Source organism: Anolis carolinensis, chromosome 4 (assembly GCF_035594765.1).
Source record: "Anolis carolinensis isolate JA03-04 chromosome 4, rAnoCar3.1.pri, whole genome shotgun sequence".
In the NCBI taxonomy this organism is placed as follows: Eukaryota; Metazoa; Chordata; class Lepidosauria; order Squamata; family Dactyloidae; genus Anolis; species Anolis carolinensis.
The window spans coordinates 127,755,636-127,772,152 of record NC_085844.1 but is presented as its reverse complement, the minus strand read 5'-3'; the positions used below and the strand labels follow the sequence as shown (position 1 = coordinate 127,772,152).

Here is a 16,517-nt window from a genome sequence, read left to right as displayed (position 1 = left end):
GTGGAATGGACACTATGCAAGAAATGACAATTTCAAATTGAGTAGCAATCTATTGATATCTATGAGACCCTACTATCCAATGTTAGATTATAATTTAGGTAGAGATAAGCTGGATCAGTCCAAATGCCGACTTAGGGCAACATTCGGTTTCTACAATGGACAACCAGAAGCATGAAGGAAGCCAATATGGATGCATGGACAGATGCATTCCAACCAGTCTGTAGTAGCAGTTAATATTCAGCAGCCAGTGTTCAATAGCATACTACTTCGGATACTGGAAATAATATACAGCAATCACAACTAGTAGCTATTGCTAGCCTTAACTCACCCACTTGCAGGGGTGCGGGGACAGCATGAAGCCTGTATACTTCAACTGTCCTGATTTTCCCTGGGTGTGGTCTCAGTCAATCCTTTGCCACTTGCTTCTTCAACTGATTTTAAAATGTCTTAGGATCTTATCACATTCAACTGGATAGTTAGGAAAATTTCATGAGAACATAATGAGAACCAGGATCTTGTTGCGCATTGGCAATGAAAATAGTTGGAAAAGAACACTTCTGGATATTGGTCCTCCAAAATAAATGTACAATCCATAAAAATCAACTGAAATGCTACAAATATTATATATTGGCTTCAAAATGCAAAATTATATATAATTTTGCATTTTGAAGCCAATGTGTTTATAAAATACCATTAAGCATTTGAAACATCTTTGTTCAAGATTCTTTTTTTCTTGATGATTTTTTTTTCTTTTTAATGACACCTGCTATTTGCGAGCATAGATCCATGTTCCTGGCAGACAGTGAAAATCTTCCAGTGGTTGATTCAGACATATGAAGGCGAATATAATTTCTACAGGCCAACATTCCACTGGTGACAGATGTACAAGTTAAGTGTGGTTTTCATACACACACGTTTATTTTCAGATATGGCATAAAAGACTATTCTCATTTTTTTCATTTTTTATAGAAAACCACATCCCGAGGCAAGTGGAATGCTCTAGGAGGGCTAGCTATTATGCTTAATAGTAGAAGGCGGAGGGAAACGCAGTTCAGATGATGCTCCGGGTTCCAAATGCAGGTTAAGTGAGAGCACTCTATTCTCTAAGTGAACCCTCCTTTCATTCCCCTTCCAAACTAGAGCTGTTGGAAATAACCTTCTACACTATACTAGTTATTTGTTATGTAAATAATTGAGTTTGCTTACTATATTGTATGTATATATTGGTGTGTATTTTCCCTTAACTATATGTTATTAGAGGTTATGGGAGGGACTACAGATCATGTGACCCTGATCTTAAAATGTTCAGACTGAGACTCCATTTTAGAATGTTAGTTGGAGTCAGATAAGTCAGTAAGCAGTCAGTTGATGCTTGAGTCAGTTGGAAGTTAGACGTCTGAGGTCTGTTGATGTCAGAGCAGGAATATAGTCAATATGCTGCATTGAGATGTTCAGTTAATATAGGAGTTTGTTTGCAGCAGATATATAGTACAGTATACAATGTTCCCTCACTTATTGCTGGGGTTAAGTTCCAAGACCACCCGCAATAAGTGAAAATCCACGAAGTAGGGGCGCTATATTTATTTTAATATTTATACACTATTTTAAGTCTTTATCAACCAACTGTGTGTTGATAAATTGCCTCCTTCTCCTCCAGTTGCTGCTTGTGCTCCTTTTCTCTCCCTTTGGCTTCTCCTTCCTCTCTTCCTTAGGCTGCAAATTGTAATTTTTTTATGATTTATAATATTGTTTTAGAGTTTATTGAAAAACCACAAAACAGCGAATCTGCAAAAAGTGAACTACGAAGTAGTGAGGGAACACTGTATTACAGTCAGTTGAAGTATAGTACAGTTTTAAGTATTATTCAATTAACATGAAACCAATAAGCAATGTACCTGTATGTTAAATACATGAAGTTTGTAGGTAAATCAACTATGTTAACTTTTAACAAAGACTACTTAATTTAGGTCTTTTGAGAGCACGATTTGAAAGCAGTATATTTTATGGGAGAGTAGATGTTAGATGTTCTTTTGGGCAACTGAAATAACACTTCTGAAGATCTGCTATATATTTTGTGCATTAGCATATTTTTGTTCCTAAAAATTCAAAGAGATAACCAGGGATTTCAGTCTAACAAGTGAGAAACCTAAATTGCCTTGCATGAATACTAGTGGATTATTTACCACTAAGGAGAAGGCTACCTCAAGCGAGTTTTTAACTCTTCTCAGGAAGATCATACTTTCCAAAAGGTCATGCCTTTCCAAAGGTTATGATTATTCCAAATAGTGTGAATTCCAATTAATCTCCAAAAGGGCCACCCGTCCAAAAGTCTGGAGATTCCTGGTTTTCCCAAAAAGAGCAGATTGCAACCTCCTATCCCAACTAGGAACCAAGAGCAACAACACCTAGTTGGATGTGATAGCTTCAGCAGCTAGGGAATTGCAAGGAATTTTGCAAGTATTGCATTCAGCCTGCTTGATGTAGGACCTTAGAAAAAATGTCCTTAACTCATTTTGACTGAAAAAAAATGAGTAGCCAGGTTTTCAGACTGCAGCAAGATAGGATACTGAAAAAATACAGTTGCAACTATCAATTGGACTACATGGAGACTTCAAGGGAGGAGCTAAAGAGTGGAAGTACTCTCTGACTTCAGCTCCAAGTGAGAGAGAAAAAATCTGCAGAAAAAAGCTGGTTTTGGGATTCTAAAATTAGCTAAACTGTTTTTTAGGAAAAGGAGAAAGTGATAGTATTATCCACATGTCAGTATTTATCTCAGTGCCTCATAATTCCAATGGGGAGAAATGGACACAGAAAAGACAAATGGCTCGACTGCCATATTTCCCTGCCTGCTGATTTGCCACAGCATATGCTGTGTAAGCCCTAAGAGCCCTCCCTTCCACTGGTTTCATAAATCATTATAAAAGAATGAAGATCGGGAACCTCATTAAATTGAAGACAAACTGACTGGAAGATTGATGAACCCTTAAGGTAATATTAACAATCTTCTCATAAATCTCATAACCTCTGAGGATGCCTGCCATAGATGTGGGTGAAAAGTCAGGAGAGAATGTTTCTGGAACATGGCCATACAGCCCGGAAAACTCAGTGATTCCTACCATGAAAGCCTTCAACAACACAATCTTCTCCATGCTATGAACTATTGCCTCTTAGTCCTCATTATGGAGAACAAAATTACTCATTATTATTAACACTTACTAATACTTGTATAACACAACAAAAATGGAAAGAGGAAATATTCAAGACTATAAAGACAAGAAAAGGTATATGGAAAACAACGGGAAATAGTTTCACATTGCAAGCAGAGATAAAGACATTACAACAACTACAATAATCTATAATGTCCTCTGATGATGATGTCCTTCTGGTTCTTCCAGTTCCTGCTTTCATTTGTGTATGAAGAACACAGAAAGATTTCAGAAATAATTGTTTTATTTTTTAACTTTATTTTACTTTATTACTTTATTTACAAGGATATTCCTCTTTTATAAATGGGTGAATATGAATCCTCCTGTCTTGTTAACAAGCAGATTAACATTCCCAGGGGGTTTCCAGACAAGCCGTTCTCTTTAACCGAATCAGGAAGGAAGATGCTTTCCAGTCTCAATGGAAGGGAGAAGTTATTCTTAAAGGTGATGAACTTTTACCATTTTCTTCATGACAGTAGAGAATATGACACTTAATTATGGGCTGTGCAACCTTTTGGGGCAGTAAGTCCTATCAAGCTCAGGAAGCTGGCCTTTTTAAAGCAAAAAGTATGCAAACCTTCATGTAAAATCAAAATGTCAAAATACAGATTGGATACCTTATTTCTCAGTAGCAGGTGAGTCATACACTCTCAGCCCAGAAAACCTGTGATACTACTATAGGCTGAGTACAACTGTCTTGACGGTACACCACAACAACAGTTTTGTTACAATAAAAATTATCTATTGTACTTCTTGTTAGAATTTTGAAACTCATATTAAAATGTTCAACGCATTTGTGTTGTCACAGCAGGAACAAGAGTTCAAAAAGAGAACACATCTTAGGGCCTCATCACAAAGGCCAGGTGAAGTGTCCTGCTTCACCTGGCTTTGGGGAGAAAAGAATGGGACATCGGGGTGAATCTGTCAATCTGCACACAGCTCCCTCAGTGATGCTTTCCCTATCACACAGGGAAGTGTCACCCTTCTGCGGAGGACCCGAGCTGGCTCCATTGGAGCCAACACAACATGGGAAGCCCCCCATGTTGTGGAGGAAGTCTCCGGTGCCACTTTCACCCCAGTTGGGGGCCGGGCTTCCACCAGAAGACACGCAATGTCATGTGATGGCTGGCATAGGGCTCTATCCAGAAGACATCCTAGAAGCTTTTTAAAGTGAGTGTGATGAGGTAATGTATCAGTACACTGAAGATGAGTAAGTCTAGTATTCTTCAGGAGTCTTTTTATTTTCCAATTAATTTCTAACTCCCACTCAAATTTCCACTCTATTAATTTTGTGGCACAATATAACCACTTCACAGTCAACGTCCATGTTCTAAAAATGGTATCACCTGACAGTTATGGAGCAAATTCACTAAGGCATGGTCCCATGCATTTTAAAAAAACTTAAACAGAGACAGTAGTTTTAGAATATCTCTGCTTTTCAGAACATTTGAAAATTAAAAGTTAGGTAGCACATAGTACCTCCAGGTATGGTATAGCTGATTCAGAAGATGTGATTTCAAATTGTATGCCATAACCATGGCCCAAGGGGATAAATCTGCCCCTTCAGTCTGAAATAGTACTAGCCAGCCATCGATTTTCCACCTCAGTGAAAATTAAGCCTGCATCTCAGGTTTACTTTACAGAACCATATAATCACAGACTCATAGAATCACAGAGCTGGAAGAGACCACAAGAGTTACAGTCCAACCCCTCGCCATGCAGAAACATACAACCAAAGTACCCCCAACAGATGGCCATCCAGCCTCTACTTAAAAATTTCTTGAGAGAGAGAGACTACACTACACAACTTCAAGTCACACAGCTACCGTGATAGTAACATGGGACTCGTAAAACCATAGAGTTGGAAGAAATGGCATGGACCATAAAATCCAACCCCTGCCATGCAGAAAAAGCATAAAGTACCTCTGACAGATGGCCATCCAGCCTCTATTTTAAAAGCTTCCAAAGAAGGAGGACATGTATACCACACTATGCTTCTTGTGATAAAAATGCAATTCCTTTTCATTTAGTAGGATATTAGGAAGGGACAAATGAAATTTCTTTCCAAGATGGATTTGATTCAAATGTTTTCAGCTGGCTATTTCTGGTCTAGTTACCTGTTCCAAGTCTCTGAAGTGGAACAGGCAATAAAGCCAATCCATTCATTCAATCAATAGTCATCCAGGCAAAAGGACACTAACTACTAAACTATATCAGGAACTGTCAACAGCTTGTGAACTTGTTCTCTGTGGTTTCCTTTCATTCTTCTCAAGCAAAGAGGTTCCAGGTCATTCTGTACTCATGCTATTTCCCCCCCCCCCCCCCAAACCCCATTCCACATTAGCTATTTTTGCTACCTGTTTTCCTCATGGTGCCACAGGGACAATCTGCCCCAGCAGTTTCTGTAATATACATTTCCCTTCACCACAAACTGTTTTCCTGATGAGTATTCCACATGCCTTATTCTTTCCCCTCTTGTGCACCACTCTTGCTGTGTCTTAATCTTCACGACATTCAGCTCTTGGTAAAGGGCAAGGATATAAATCTTCATATTCTTCATACAAAAACAAATAGTATCTGTTTCATTCTTCCCAGAGTGTGAGAAACAGAAGGCTTCTGTGTAGTTCCCTTGATGCACTTGCATCTACAATTTCTTTCAGGGTATTATTCTGCTGTCATAAACATTGCAAAATCTAACCGATTGACATTGCAAAATCTAACTGGTCTTATCAATTTAACTGTTATGGATTCATGCTATGAAGAATTCTCAAAACTGTAGTTTCATGATAAGGCAAATAACTGTTAAGATCAGGCCTGCACAACGTGTCAGTAATTAGAGGCCAAAATTAAAATAGGATAAACTTCAGGCTGTAGGTAGGTTTTTAGCACCTCACTTTCCCAGTAAAGGTATAATGAATCATTAAATTATTTTGCAAATAAACCATATCATTAAAAAGGAAATTTCAATTAATTACATTTATTACTTAAGATTTTCACTTATCATGAAATCACATTCGTATTTAAAAATTACTTTGCTAAGGGGTACAAGTTGGAATACATTTTTCAGGTTTTCTTATCTTAAAGTTAGAAGCAAAAAGTCTCCACAGTAACTGCTCATATACAAAAAAAAAAAAAACAACTTGACTGAGTGTCCAACCTTGGAGAGAGTGTCAGACACACATATAACGTGATGGGCCACAGGGCAGTGAGGGAGGGGAAGAAGCTTTCAGTTGTTGCTGCTAATCACATAGTGGGTGTCAGCTGTCTTGGTGTGTGACTTGCACTCACTCTATTCCTGCTCAATTCCAGTAATGACCAAAAACACAGAGAAAGGATAGAAGGATATTTTAGGTATATTTTTAGTGTAACTCCAGATATATATACATACACACATACACACACACACACACACACACACACACACACACACACACACACACACACATACATGCTTTAGATAGTATAGGGAAGGGTTATTTTTTGCTGTCTGTGCCCGTATTCAGATTTCACCTCACTATCTGTCCCTGTGATAATTGGATTTTGAAAATTTTGGCTTGTTGTGGAAACAAGGATTGGTGATAAAGCTTCAGTGGAAACACCTTTCCCCATGATAGCTTTTTTCGGGAGTGAATTTCCCTTCAGAGGGGTAGATTTCTCTCACTTCCTTTTGTTTCACCCCCATTCTTAACTATGAGTCATTTGTAAGTCAGATGTTTGTAATTTGAGTACTGCCTGTACTTGCATTTCCCAAACTCTGGTCAGGAGAGCCAGTCTTGGCTCACTTTCAGGTAGCTTTCAGTGCTATATCATTCTATTATGTTTTTGATTCACTGTCCCAGACCATTTCAGTTGGGCAGATGCTAGCAATAGGTCTCCTCTACATAGACACAGGTTGGGAGAACTGGTCAGAAAGCAAGTTGGTAAGATTCAAGCAACAAAATATTGGAATATGATTCATGAAACATCCCAGAAGATCCTAAAAATAAAATCTGAAAAGAAACCAGAGCTTTACCTATTAGGCATGACAAATTCAGACATGAATTTAAACAAAAACCAGGACATCTTATTCACATACCTTACAACAGCGACTAGAATGGTTTATGCCAAAATATGGAGACAAAAAGAAACCCCATCAAAGGAACAATGGTTGGAAAAAGTTTCAGAAATAAAAGATATGGACAAATTAACTTTTTTATTAAAGAAAGTCACAGGTAAACAAATAAGACTAACGGACTGGAAATACTATGAAGACTATATGCAAGGACTAAATTAATTGTGATAGGAAAGAAAGAGTATTAAAAGAGAAAAAATGAAGAACAGAAGGAGACCAAACATAAGAATTCCAACATAATTCTTATGACGACATAAGATATAGAAGAAATAGATTTAAAGAAGAGAAAATATTCGCGAAGAAGATGAATGGAAGTTAAACATTACCCTCCCCCCTTTTCCCCTTTTCTTATCATTTTCCCCTTTCTGTCTCCCCCTCTTTTTTCTTCTTTTCCTACTTTACTATACAAAGTATTGTTCCCCCACTTTTATTGTATTTTTTTTAAATTGTAAATAAAACATTTTAAAAAAAGAAAGCAAGCTGGTAAGATTCAAAGAGGAAGGGAAAGGATGATAAGGTAAGGGAGAAAACAGATGCCAGATGAACCAAAAAAGCCAGCGGAATGTGAGGAGAAGAGAGAGAAAGAATAGAAGCACAAATGTGAAAACTTAATTGAATCTTTCATTTGTGCCTTCCTTTTGGAGTATAAAAATATTTTATAGAATGAAAAGACAGATGGAAACAGCAGACAAGGATATGCACTTGGGACTGTTAGGGTGGCTTATTGGAGCTGTGACAGCCACAACAACTGTCTCAGAAGAAGAACCCGGAATTATGCAAGGGCACCATGTGTTTCTGTCTGCATGTGAAGGAAGGGTGAAGATATGAAAGAGGATGGGAGAGATAGCGACTGGGGAAGCAGAAAGGGAAAAATTCGTGAAAAGGATCAAAAGCCTTGGGAGGAAATTGGAAAGAGAGAGGGAGGTTTAGTATTTCAAATAATGAATAAAATGAACACTGTCCCCAAGAAATTGCTGTGGTAAAGAATTAAACCATTTTCAAAGTGGCTGAAATTTTCAAGTAGATAAAGATAAATACTAATATAAAAGATATCTGTAATTTTAACTAGGGATGGAATGAATATTCCAAGACTCTTGGTTAGGGGTTAGTTCCTTGAATGCAAAACCTTGATAAAACTCCCCTTAAACACTTTTATCTTTTCCCCTAGTCTTAAAATTGACTCTAAAACTACTCCTTACTGTCTCAGCCCAAATTCATTTATTTGTGCCCCGCCTAACAGTTTCTGCCAACAGAAGGGGGGGGGGGAGGCAGACAAACAAGGAGATTCAACATGGACTATATTCTAATAGCTGATGAAAAAATGACAATATCCAAAACAGGCAAAAGAAGAACAAATAATTCTGCTGTTGACAGCTTGAATGGCATATATGTATGTTTTAATGTAAAATAGAAAATATCAATTACCCAGAATTCTTAAATATTCTGAAATCCAACATTGTTCACATGAGCGACTGAGATAGTTCAATGAACACAATTTTTATTTTATGGACCAAATTATTATAAAATATATTGCATAAAATTACCTTCATGCTATGTGTATATTGTGTGCATAAAACATAAATCAATTTTCTGTTTAGATTTAGGTCTCATTTTCAAGAAACCTCATTATGTTTGCAAGTAGACAATCTGGAGGGGAGACATCCTAAATCCAAAACACTTTGGGGTCAAAGCATTTCATATAAGGGATACTTAATCTGTAGTGTGAACTATTTATTTGTAGAAATATGTGTTATGCCTCTTTTCTAAATATTGACACTTTCATTTATTATTGTCATTTATATTTATTTTAGTGTAGCCCCTGAACTCACAGCAACCCAATTATATAAGGACCAAAACCCTTTGGGTCTTTCACTAAACAGTATAATCATAAAATCTTTTCAATATGAATAAAATGCAACCATCGATAAGCACGTGAATTTGTGGCTCATTGCACTTCTAGCCACAAGAAGAGGCGGGTAGTACATTTATTTATAATGATGATGACTGGGTCAAAACAGCTATGAAAACACAGGCTTGCTGTTTACATAGAAAGCATCTGTAGAAGCCCAATTTGAGTGATAGTCTGGAAATATCTGCTGGGAATGTCAGTTCGATGGACAGTTATCTCAGCAAAGGTTCAATGTACGAATGACTTCTTGTACATGTTTCTGAGTCCCACTCACTATTATAATAATAAATGATAAAACTTTATTTATACTCTGCCACCATCTCCCCATGGGGACTTGGGGCGGCTCATAATGCTACAAAAGTAACAGCGCAAATACATTAACAATATACACAGTTTAAAACACAAGAAGATGATAAAACAGAAGTTAAAACAAAGGTTTATACAACAGTAATAATATCATACAACCACTATTGCTTAGACACAGAGATCAGATAATTATGTCTGCAGCACAAAGCCTAAGTAACATGATCGATGGTAGGGTGGCACAAAACTAAATACTGAATGTTATTACTGAATTTAACCTAATCTGAACCAAAATGCTGCACTTTCCATTCTTCTCTGCATGATGTTACTGAAACAGTTTATTACAGATAGTATCCAACACAAAAAGGCACAAGAATCTAGTCTTTCATGTCTGCTGCTAGTTAAAGATGCACTTGAAAGAAATATTTGAAATTTTCCTAATACATTTTCAAGAAATGGCATTTGTACACCTCAAATCACCTTGTTGTGGAATTTTCAGTTACAAAACATTTTAAAACAGAAAACACTGCATTTCATGCAGAATACAGTTTTATGAACAAAAAATTGTATTTTTGACAAATAAGAGGAGGCTGTACAAATGATTTCTTCAAACACATAAAAACATCCTGTGTGTGTGTGTGGGGGGGGGGGGGGGGGGAATCATCCAGAAAATGAACAACTGCTCTCATCTAGTGAAGAGAAGACTTTAGTTATTCAGTTTTGCATGGAAGAACACAGTAACCAAAGATTTACATCCCTCTACTTGACATGTACACACAGAGATAGAGACAAACACACAAATAGCTTACCTCACAGGAGGCAATGCAGTGAATGGCTTTTGGATCTGGATGCCACTCCAATCTTCCAGTACACACAATACTCTGAAGAGAAGAAAAAGATTGTTTTACCTGACCCCAAAGGCAAGATGTTAGCACACTACTGGATTTAATTTTATTTGCTTAATGTGTTTTTATACCACATTTCAGATATTGTCCCCACTCTCAACCTTTAATCTACTTCTTATGTATTGGAATCGTCCAGTTATGCTTCATGCTATGGGTTCCAAAGTGAAAGAATATATTTTACACTTTGCATTCTTTTCGCTATGTATGCAAAGTGCAAAATATATATCTTCTCATGTGGGGCAATTAAAAGTCTACACCAAACAATTAGAAGTCTACACCAAACAAAACCAGCAAATGTCAGACATAACTCAGTATGTAGATATTATGGCAGACAATATTACTTCAAATATTATCTCCATTAATATGGTTTAGGGGTTTGGAAGTGCATAAAGTAGTCTTCTTTCTGACTTCAGACAAAGAAAACTAGTACATATTCCAAAAATATTCAGTTTTCCTTCAATATTCTACAGGAAATACCTCCAATTTGGGTTAAAATTTTCTTAATACTGGAAAATGTTTTCACTTAGTCATGTTGTCCTCACTCCTTATTGCCATCACTCAAACTATCACATAGCCAAACCCATTGGCTACATGTTATTGTAATATCATCCCATTTACATAGCAATCCCTGCTTGGGCCAGATCACTCAAATGACCGATCCAGAGAACATGAGAAAGTAGCAGCCAGGGTAGAAAAAATGAGCCAAAAAAGACAGAAAAAGATACAAATCTGAATATTCAAAGTATTTTCCTTGGCAAATTTATATTCCACTTAAATTGTTAGCTTCTATCTAAAATCAAAAGAAGACTATTCACAGGAGTACTTGAAGTTGAAGATGATGTATTCCACCCTTCTGTACCCAGACCGATGCAGCTTATGTTAGTTGCCTCATCAGACTATTCTTTGTATAACAGGCACGTCTTGCATATGAACACAGAAACACCATTAAATCTCATAAACAGTCAGGTTCAGATTGAAGATCAATAATGTAAAGAAGAAACAAGGAGATTTTAAAAGGAAAAAAGCATATATTTTGTCACAGTTTTTGGCAACAAACTCTTCTCTGCATACTTGTTTCTGTTCTTCGCTTCTTCCCAGAATGCTTCCACCTCACAAGATTTGGAGAGAATTCCATAAAGAACCAGCACTAGGGAATTCATCACATGGGGGAACTCCCCCCCCCCCAATGCCATTTTGCCAACCTTCATGGTGAAATGGCAGGGTTGAGAGGTGACGCTTTCCCCATCACATGGGGGGAAGCATCACTGAAATGGCACGGATCTGTGCTGGCTCCCATGTTCGAGGGAAGTTTCCTAGAACACTTCCACTCTGGTTGTGGGAAAGGCCTCCGCCAAAAGTCCAGTAACATTGTGTGATGGGCAGCATGCCCATCCGTCACTGGACTGGTGGGAAAGTGTCCTAGGACACTCAAAAAACTCTGTGTGATGAAGTGGTAGACTAACTCCAACTCGAGGTCTTTTTCCATTTCCATGTCTGTTCAATAGCTACCATTTCTCTTTCTGAAGTATTTTTCTTAACAGACCCAATTTAGAAATAACAAAGAAGTTATCAGAGTTGACATATTTTAGCCATCAGCTAGGTGAAACCCAGGATAACATTTTCCAAGTTTGCAGAGTGCAAGAGACTGATAAGAGGGTGAAAACGATGGGAAAGTACCTGTGCTCTTTCCTATAATGTTTGCAGTTTTTTTGAAGCTATTAATGCCTCACCATGCTTCTCTACTGCAGTTCTGATATTCAATTTTTTTTTTGTTTCCACAAGATACTGATTTGTGGAATAAATGAGCAAAAAAGAAATGAATGAAATCCATTTGAGTTGTCAGCAGCAGCAACTTATGCAACAAATGGGAGGGTATCTGAAATCATGGAAGGAGGTGGTTTCAGCTTATTCCATGAACCCCCAGTGTAAATGAGATAAATGCTTCCTCTACTGACCACTGGGATAAGGGTAACCAATCAGGCACCATTCTTTAAACTGAAGGGCCTTTATATTTTAAAAGCCTCATGTTTCTGAAGTAAATGATTGTATTTACATCCAAATAAAAATTACAGATTTAATTAGAAATTGCTGACTGACATATGATTGGTGTCATCATTACATTTTTATTACTTTCTGATGAAACATTGTTATAGACTGGAGAATATTCTGTTGTCAACTTCTCAGCCCAATTTTTGGAATTGAGGCCAATGTCACATTTGGCATGCAAGACATAGCATGTGATCTTATTCAAGCTGGTAGTTCTGTGAGAATATCTTTGTGTATAATTTACAGTATAGTCAGCAAGGAAAAGGCTACAGCCTGAGACAAGTGGCAAATGCTCTGGAATGTATGTAAATAAAAAAAGAAGATAAGCTTATCCACAACTGTACACTAGGTACTAGATATCAGATGGCACTAGGAAGAGGCATTAAACACTAATATGAAGTGTGGTCACTAGAAGAAATATCATCAGACAAAGGGACAGACGGTGACAAGGTAAGGGATAAGCAATAAGATAAAGAGCTTTGCTGATTGGTGAACAGATAGCTGGCTGATAAGAAAAAGATATCCTTAAAAAATTGGGAATGCTGTTAGATCTGTATACATTTATCAACCAGATGAGAAAGGATACCTGAATGGATTATAGCCTAAATTGTTTTGTTAAAAGGATTATTAATATGATACAATGGACAGAATTATGTACAAGGGAAAGCTGTTATGAAATTATGAAAGAACCTGAGGACGATGATGATAATGATTATGGATAAGATATTTATATTAATAGCTTACAAGGGTTACCATATGTATTTTTGAATAAGTTGATCTCCTGTATAAGTTAAAGGCAAGTTTGGGCGACAAAATTATGGATTTTTTAGAAGGTATTAAAAGTGATTCTAGTTATTTGGCTTAATTACATCATGAGTTGGACACTCTACTGACCTGAAGCTGATAGATGTGACCACAGAGAGAAAATAGAATTAACTGACAGGTGGCAACAACCTTCAGTCCCTCTAGCTAAGAGATAGAGGTGGGGAAGCACACTTACTTAAACATGCTGAATTGCAAACCCACAGGCCTTTCCACTCCCTTGAGCCTTGTTTTGAGTTTTCACAGAATTAGGGTCCTAACCAGTGGCATGATTAACATGATGACAGTGGCTTCTCAATCTGTTGCAGCCTTCTTCCGCCTTCACAGCCATTGCAACATGTACCATGTTATCTTCCACCTGATCTGCCACTGAGGTCTTCCTCCACACATTAAAAAAACTCTCACACAGGTGTCTTCCAAGAAAAATAACCCTTGGAAAGCCATCATACCCAGACAATGAGGAATTGCCTAAGTAAGTTTTCTGAGCATATCTCATTTTCCGCATGCCCATTCATTTGCACTTCACTTAGCACCCCCTCCTCTTTTATAGAATCATAGAGTTGGAAGAGACCTCACGGGGCATCCAGTCCAACCCCCCTGCCAAGAAGCAGAAAAATCACATTCAAAGCCATCCAGCCTCTGCTTAAAAACCTCCAAAGAAGGAGCTTCCACCATACTCCGAGGCAGAGAGTTCCACTGCTGAACAGCTTTCCTTACGGTGAGGAAGTTCTTCCTAATGTTCAGGTGGAATCTCCTTTCCTGTAGTTTAAAGACATTGTTCAATGTCTTCATCTCCAGGGCAGCAGAAAACAAGCTTGCTCCCTCCTTCCTATGAGTTCCCCTCAAATATTTATACATGACTATCATGTCTCCTCTCAGCCTTCTCTTCTGCAGGCTAAACATACCCAGCTCTTTCAGCCGCTCCTGAAAGGGCATGGTTTCCAGACCCTTGATCATTTTAGTTGCCCTCTGGACACATTCCAGCTTGTCAACATCTCCCTTAAATTGCAGTGCCCAGAATTGGACACAGTATTCCAGGTGTGGTCTGACCAAGGCAGAATAGAGGGGTAGCATGATTTCCCTGGATCTAGACATTGTACTCCTATTGATGCAGGCCAAAATCCCATTGGCTTTTTTTTTTGAACTGGTGGTGTAGGTTGGGGAGAAAAACATGCTCTGCTAATTTTACAAGCATGAATCCCATTGCCTTTTTTTGCTGCCACATCACATTGTTGGCTCATGTTCACCTTGCTGTCCACGAGGACTACTGCTGTCAAGCCAGTCTCCTGTTCTGCAACTTTGCATTTCATTTTTTTCTGCCTAAGTGGAGTATCTTGCATTTGTCCCTGTTGAACTTCATTTTGTTAGTTTCAGCCTCTCTCTAATCTGTGAAAATCATTTTGAATTCTGCTCCTGTCTTCTGGAGTATTGGCTATCCCTTCCAATTTGGTGTCATCTGCAAACTTGATGATCATGACTTCTAACCTTTCATCTAAGACTAAGTCATTAATAAAGATTTCCTTGCTCCTAATTTTTAAAACTGTGTACTCCTGCCAAAACTGAGCTGAAGGGATTGAAAAGTACATCTGCTCATTTAAGAACTAAAAGCTTTATAACACATTTGATTGATGGAGAACAGAGGAGACTAAAGAGATTTTTTTTAACGTAACCAATAAACGTAAGTCTCAAGTTGAGGGAACTCCTCCCCCACTTTACCTGGACTCTGATGGGCTTCAATCTATGTTCCATGGTATCAGCAGTGACATTTTCAGGTAGCAGCACAGGATCTCTTGGAAGCATCAGACAAGAAGGGGTGCATACAGCCCCTGGAGTGGGAGAGAAAAGGCAGTAAATGATGTTTTCCTCTTCAAACCTTTGAGAAAATCTTAGGTATCATGGACCCCTATACAGGCAGTCCCTAAGTTAAGATCAAGGTAAGAACAGATAAGAACAGGTGTGCTCAGCTGCAGTATTTTAAATGAATTCTTGGAATCTTCCAGCATATACTACTTGAAAATGAACTGTAATCAGCAGTGGAAGACAAATTTCCAACAGCTTGTATACAACTATTGCTTCCCTAAGTAGAATTGTGTCTATGGTATGGATAAAAAGCAATTAAGAGATGGCTGGATAAGTCAACCTCATCTATAAATCAAGACAGGGTCGAGGGCCCAAATTAATCGAAGCATTCCATAAAAAGGGAAAAGTGTGAAGACTGCCTCAGAGAACTAACTGCCCCAGCTGCCGCCACCACCGTTTTCTCATCCACGCATTCAAAAAGGCTGTTACCACTCTATCTAGAGAAGGAGACAGATTTTTTTTTGATGGGAGTAAAGATACAGTATTAACTCTTACCCCCCAAAAAAGGAACTATCATGCCCATGAAAGGAAACACCAAAGAGCCACTGCCACCATTTTCTCACCCAGGCATTCAAAAAGGCCAGAAGTGGTGCCACAGGATAGAGAGTTCTGGGATCAGTACTTCTATTAGGTTCTTATGAAAATGGACTAAGATCTAACCTTTCACCATTCTACTAAGAGAAGAAGATGGTCCCAGTTTTTGAGAATAGGGGAGGTATAATACTTACACTGACACACTGGTAAGTCAACCCAGGTTTATGGGATTGATTTGCACTAAATCTTCTAGACATGTACACAAATGTAAACAGCTGTCATTTTGGAGAAATTCTATGAAGGACAATTAAAATCTATACATTCTCTGCATGATTGTCTTTTCTGGAGATAGAACTTGTTAGAACTAGTAAACCGAATAAACTAATACAGTCTCTGCAAGAACTACCCTGTTTCCCCTAAAATAAGACATCCCCAGAAAATAAGACCTAGTAGAGGTTTTGCTGAATTGCTAAATATAAGGCCTCCCCCGAAAGTAAGACCTAGCAAAGTTTTTGTTTGGAAGCATGCCCAACGAACAGAACACCAGAGCACGCAGGATCGGTAAATGTACGTACCATAGAGTGTTGTGCATGGAAATATTGGTAGTAACAAGAAATTCTTGATAGGATTCACAGTTTGTCTGGTTATGCTGGTTTGTGATGACAACTACTGTACAGTATAGAATAAATGTTCATTTTTTTGGTTCAACAATAAATGTGAATTCTTCTTCATGGAAAAATAAGACATCCCCTGAAAATAAGACCTAGCGCATCTTTGGGAGCAAAAATTAATATAAGACACTGTCTTATTTTCAGAGAAAC

The 16,517-nt window shown here is 37.9% G+C and overlaps 1 protein-coding gene across 2 annotated transcripts in view; it reads right to left on the bottom strand.

Annotated features, from left to right (window-relative positions):
* pappa2 (pappalysin 2) overlaps window positions 1-16,517 on the bottom strand; it is a 146,053-nt gene that overhangs the window by 16,561 nt on the left and 112,975 nt on the right. For both annotated transcript variants that reach the window (XM_003219850.4, XM_062977758.1), the window contains exons 19-20: window positions 15,019-15,128; window positions 10,339-10,410 (exon numbers count right to left, since the gene is read on the bottom strand). In XM_003219850.4, coding sequence (XP_003219898.3) covers window positions 10,339-10,410; window positions 15,019-15,128 — 182 coding nt within the window. The remainder of the gene's footprint in view (window positions 1-10,338; window positions 10,411-15,018; window positions 15,129-16,517) is intronic.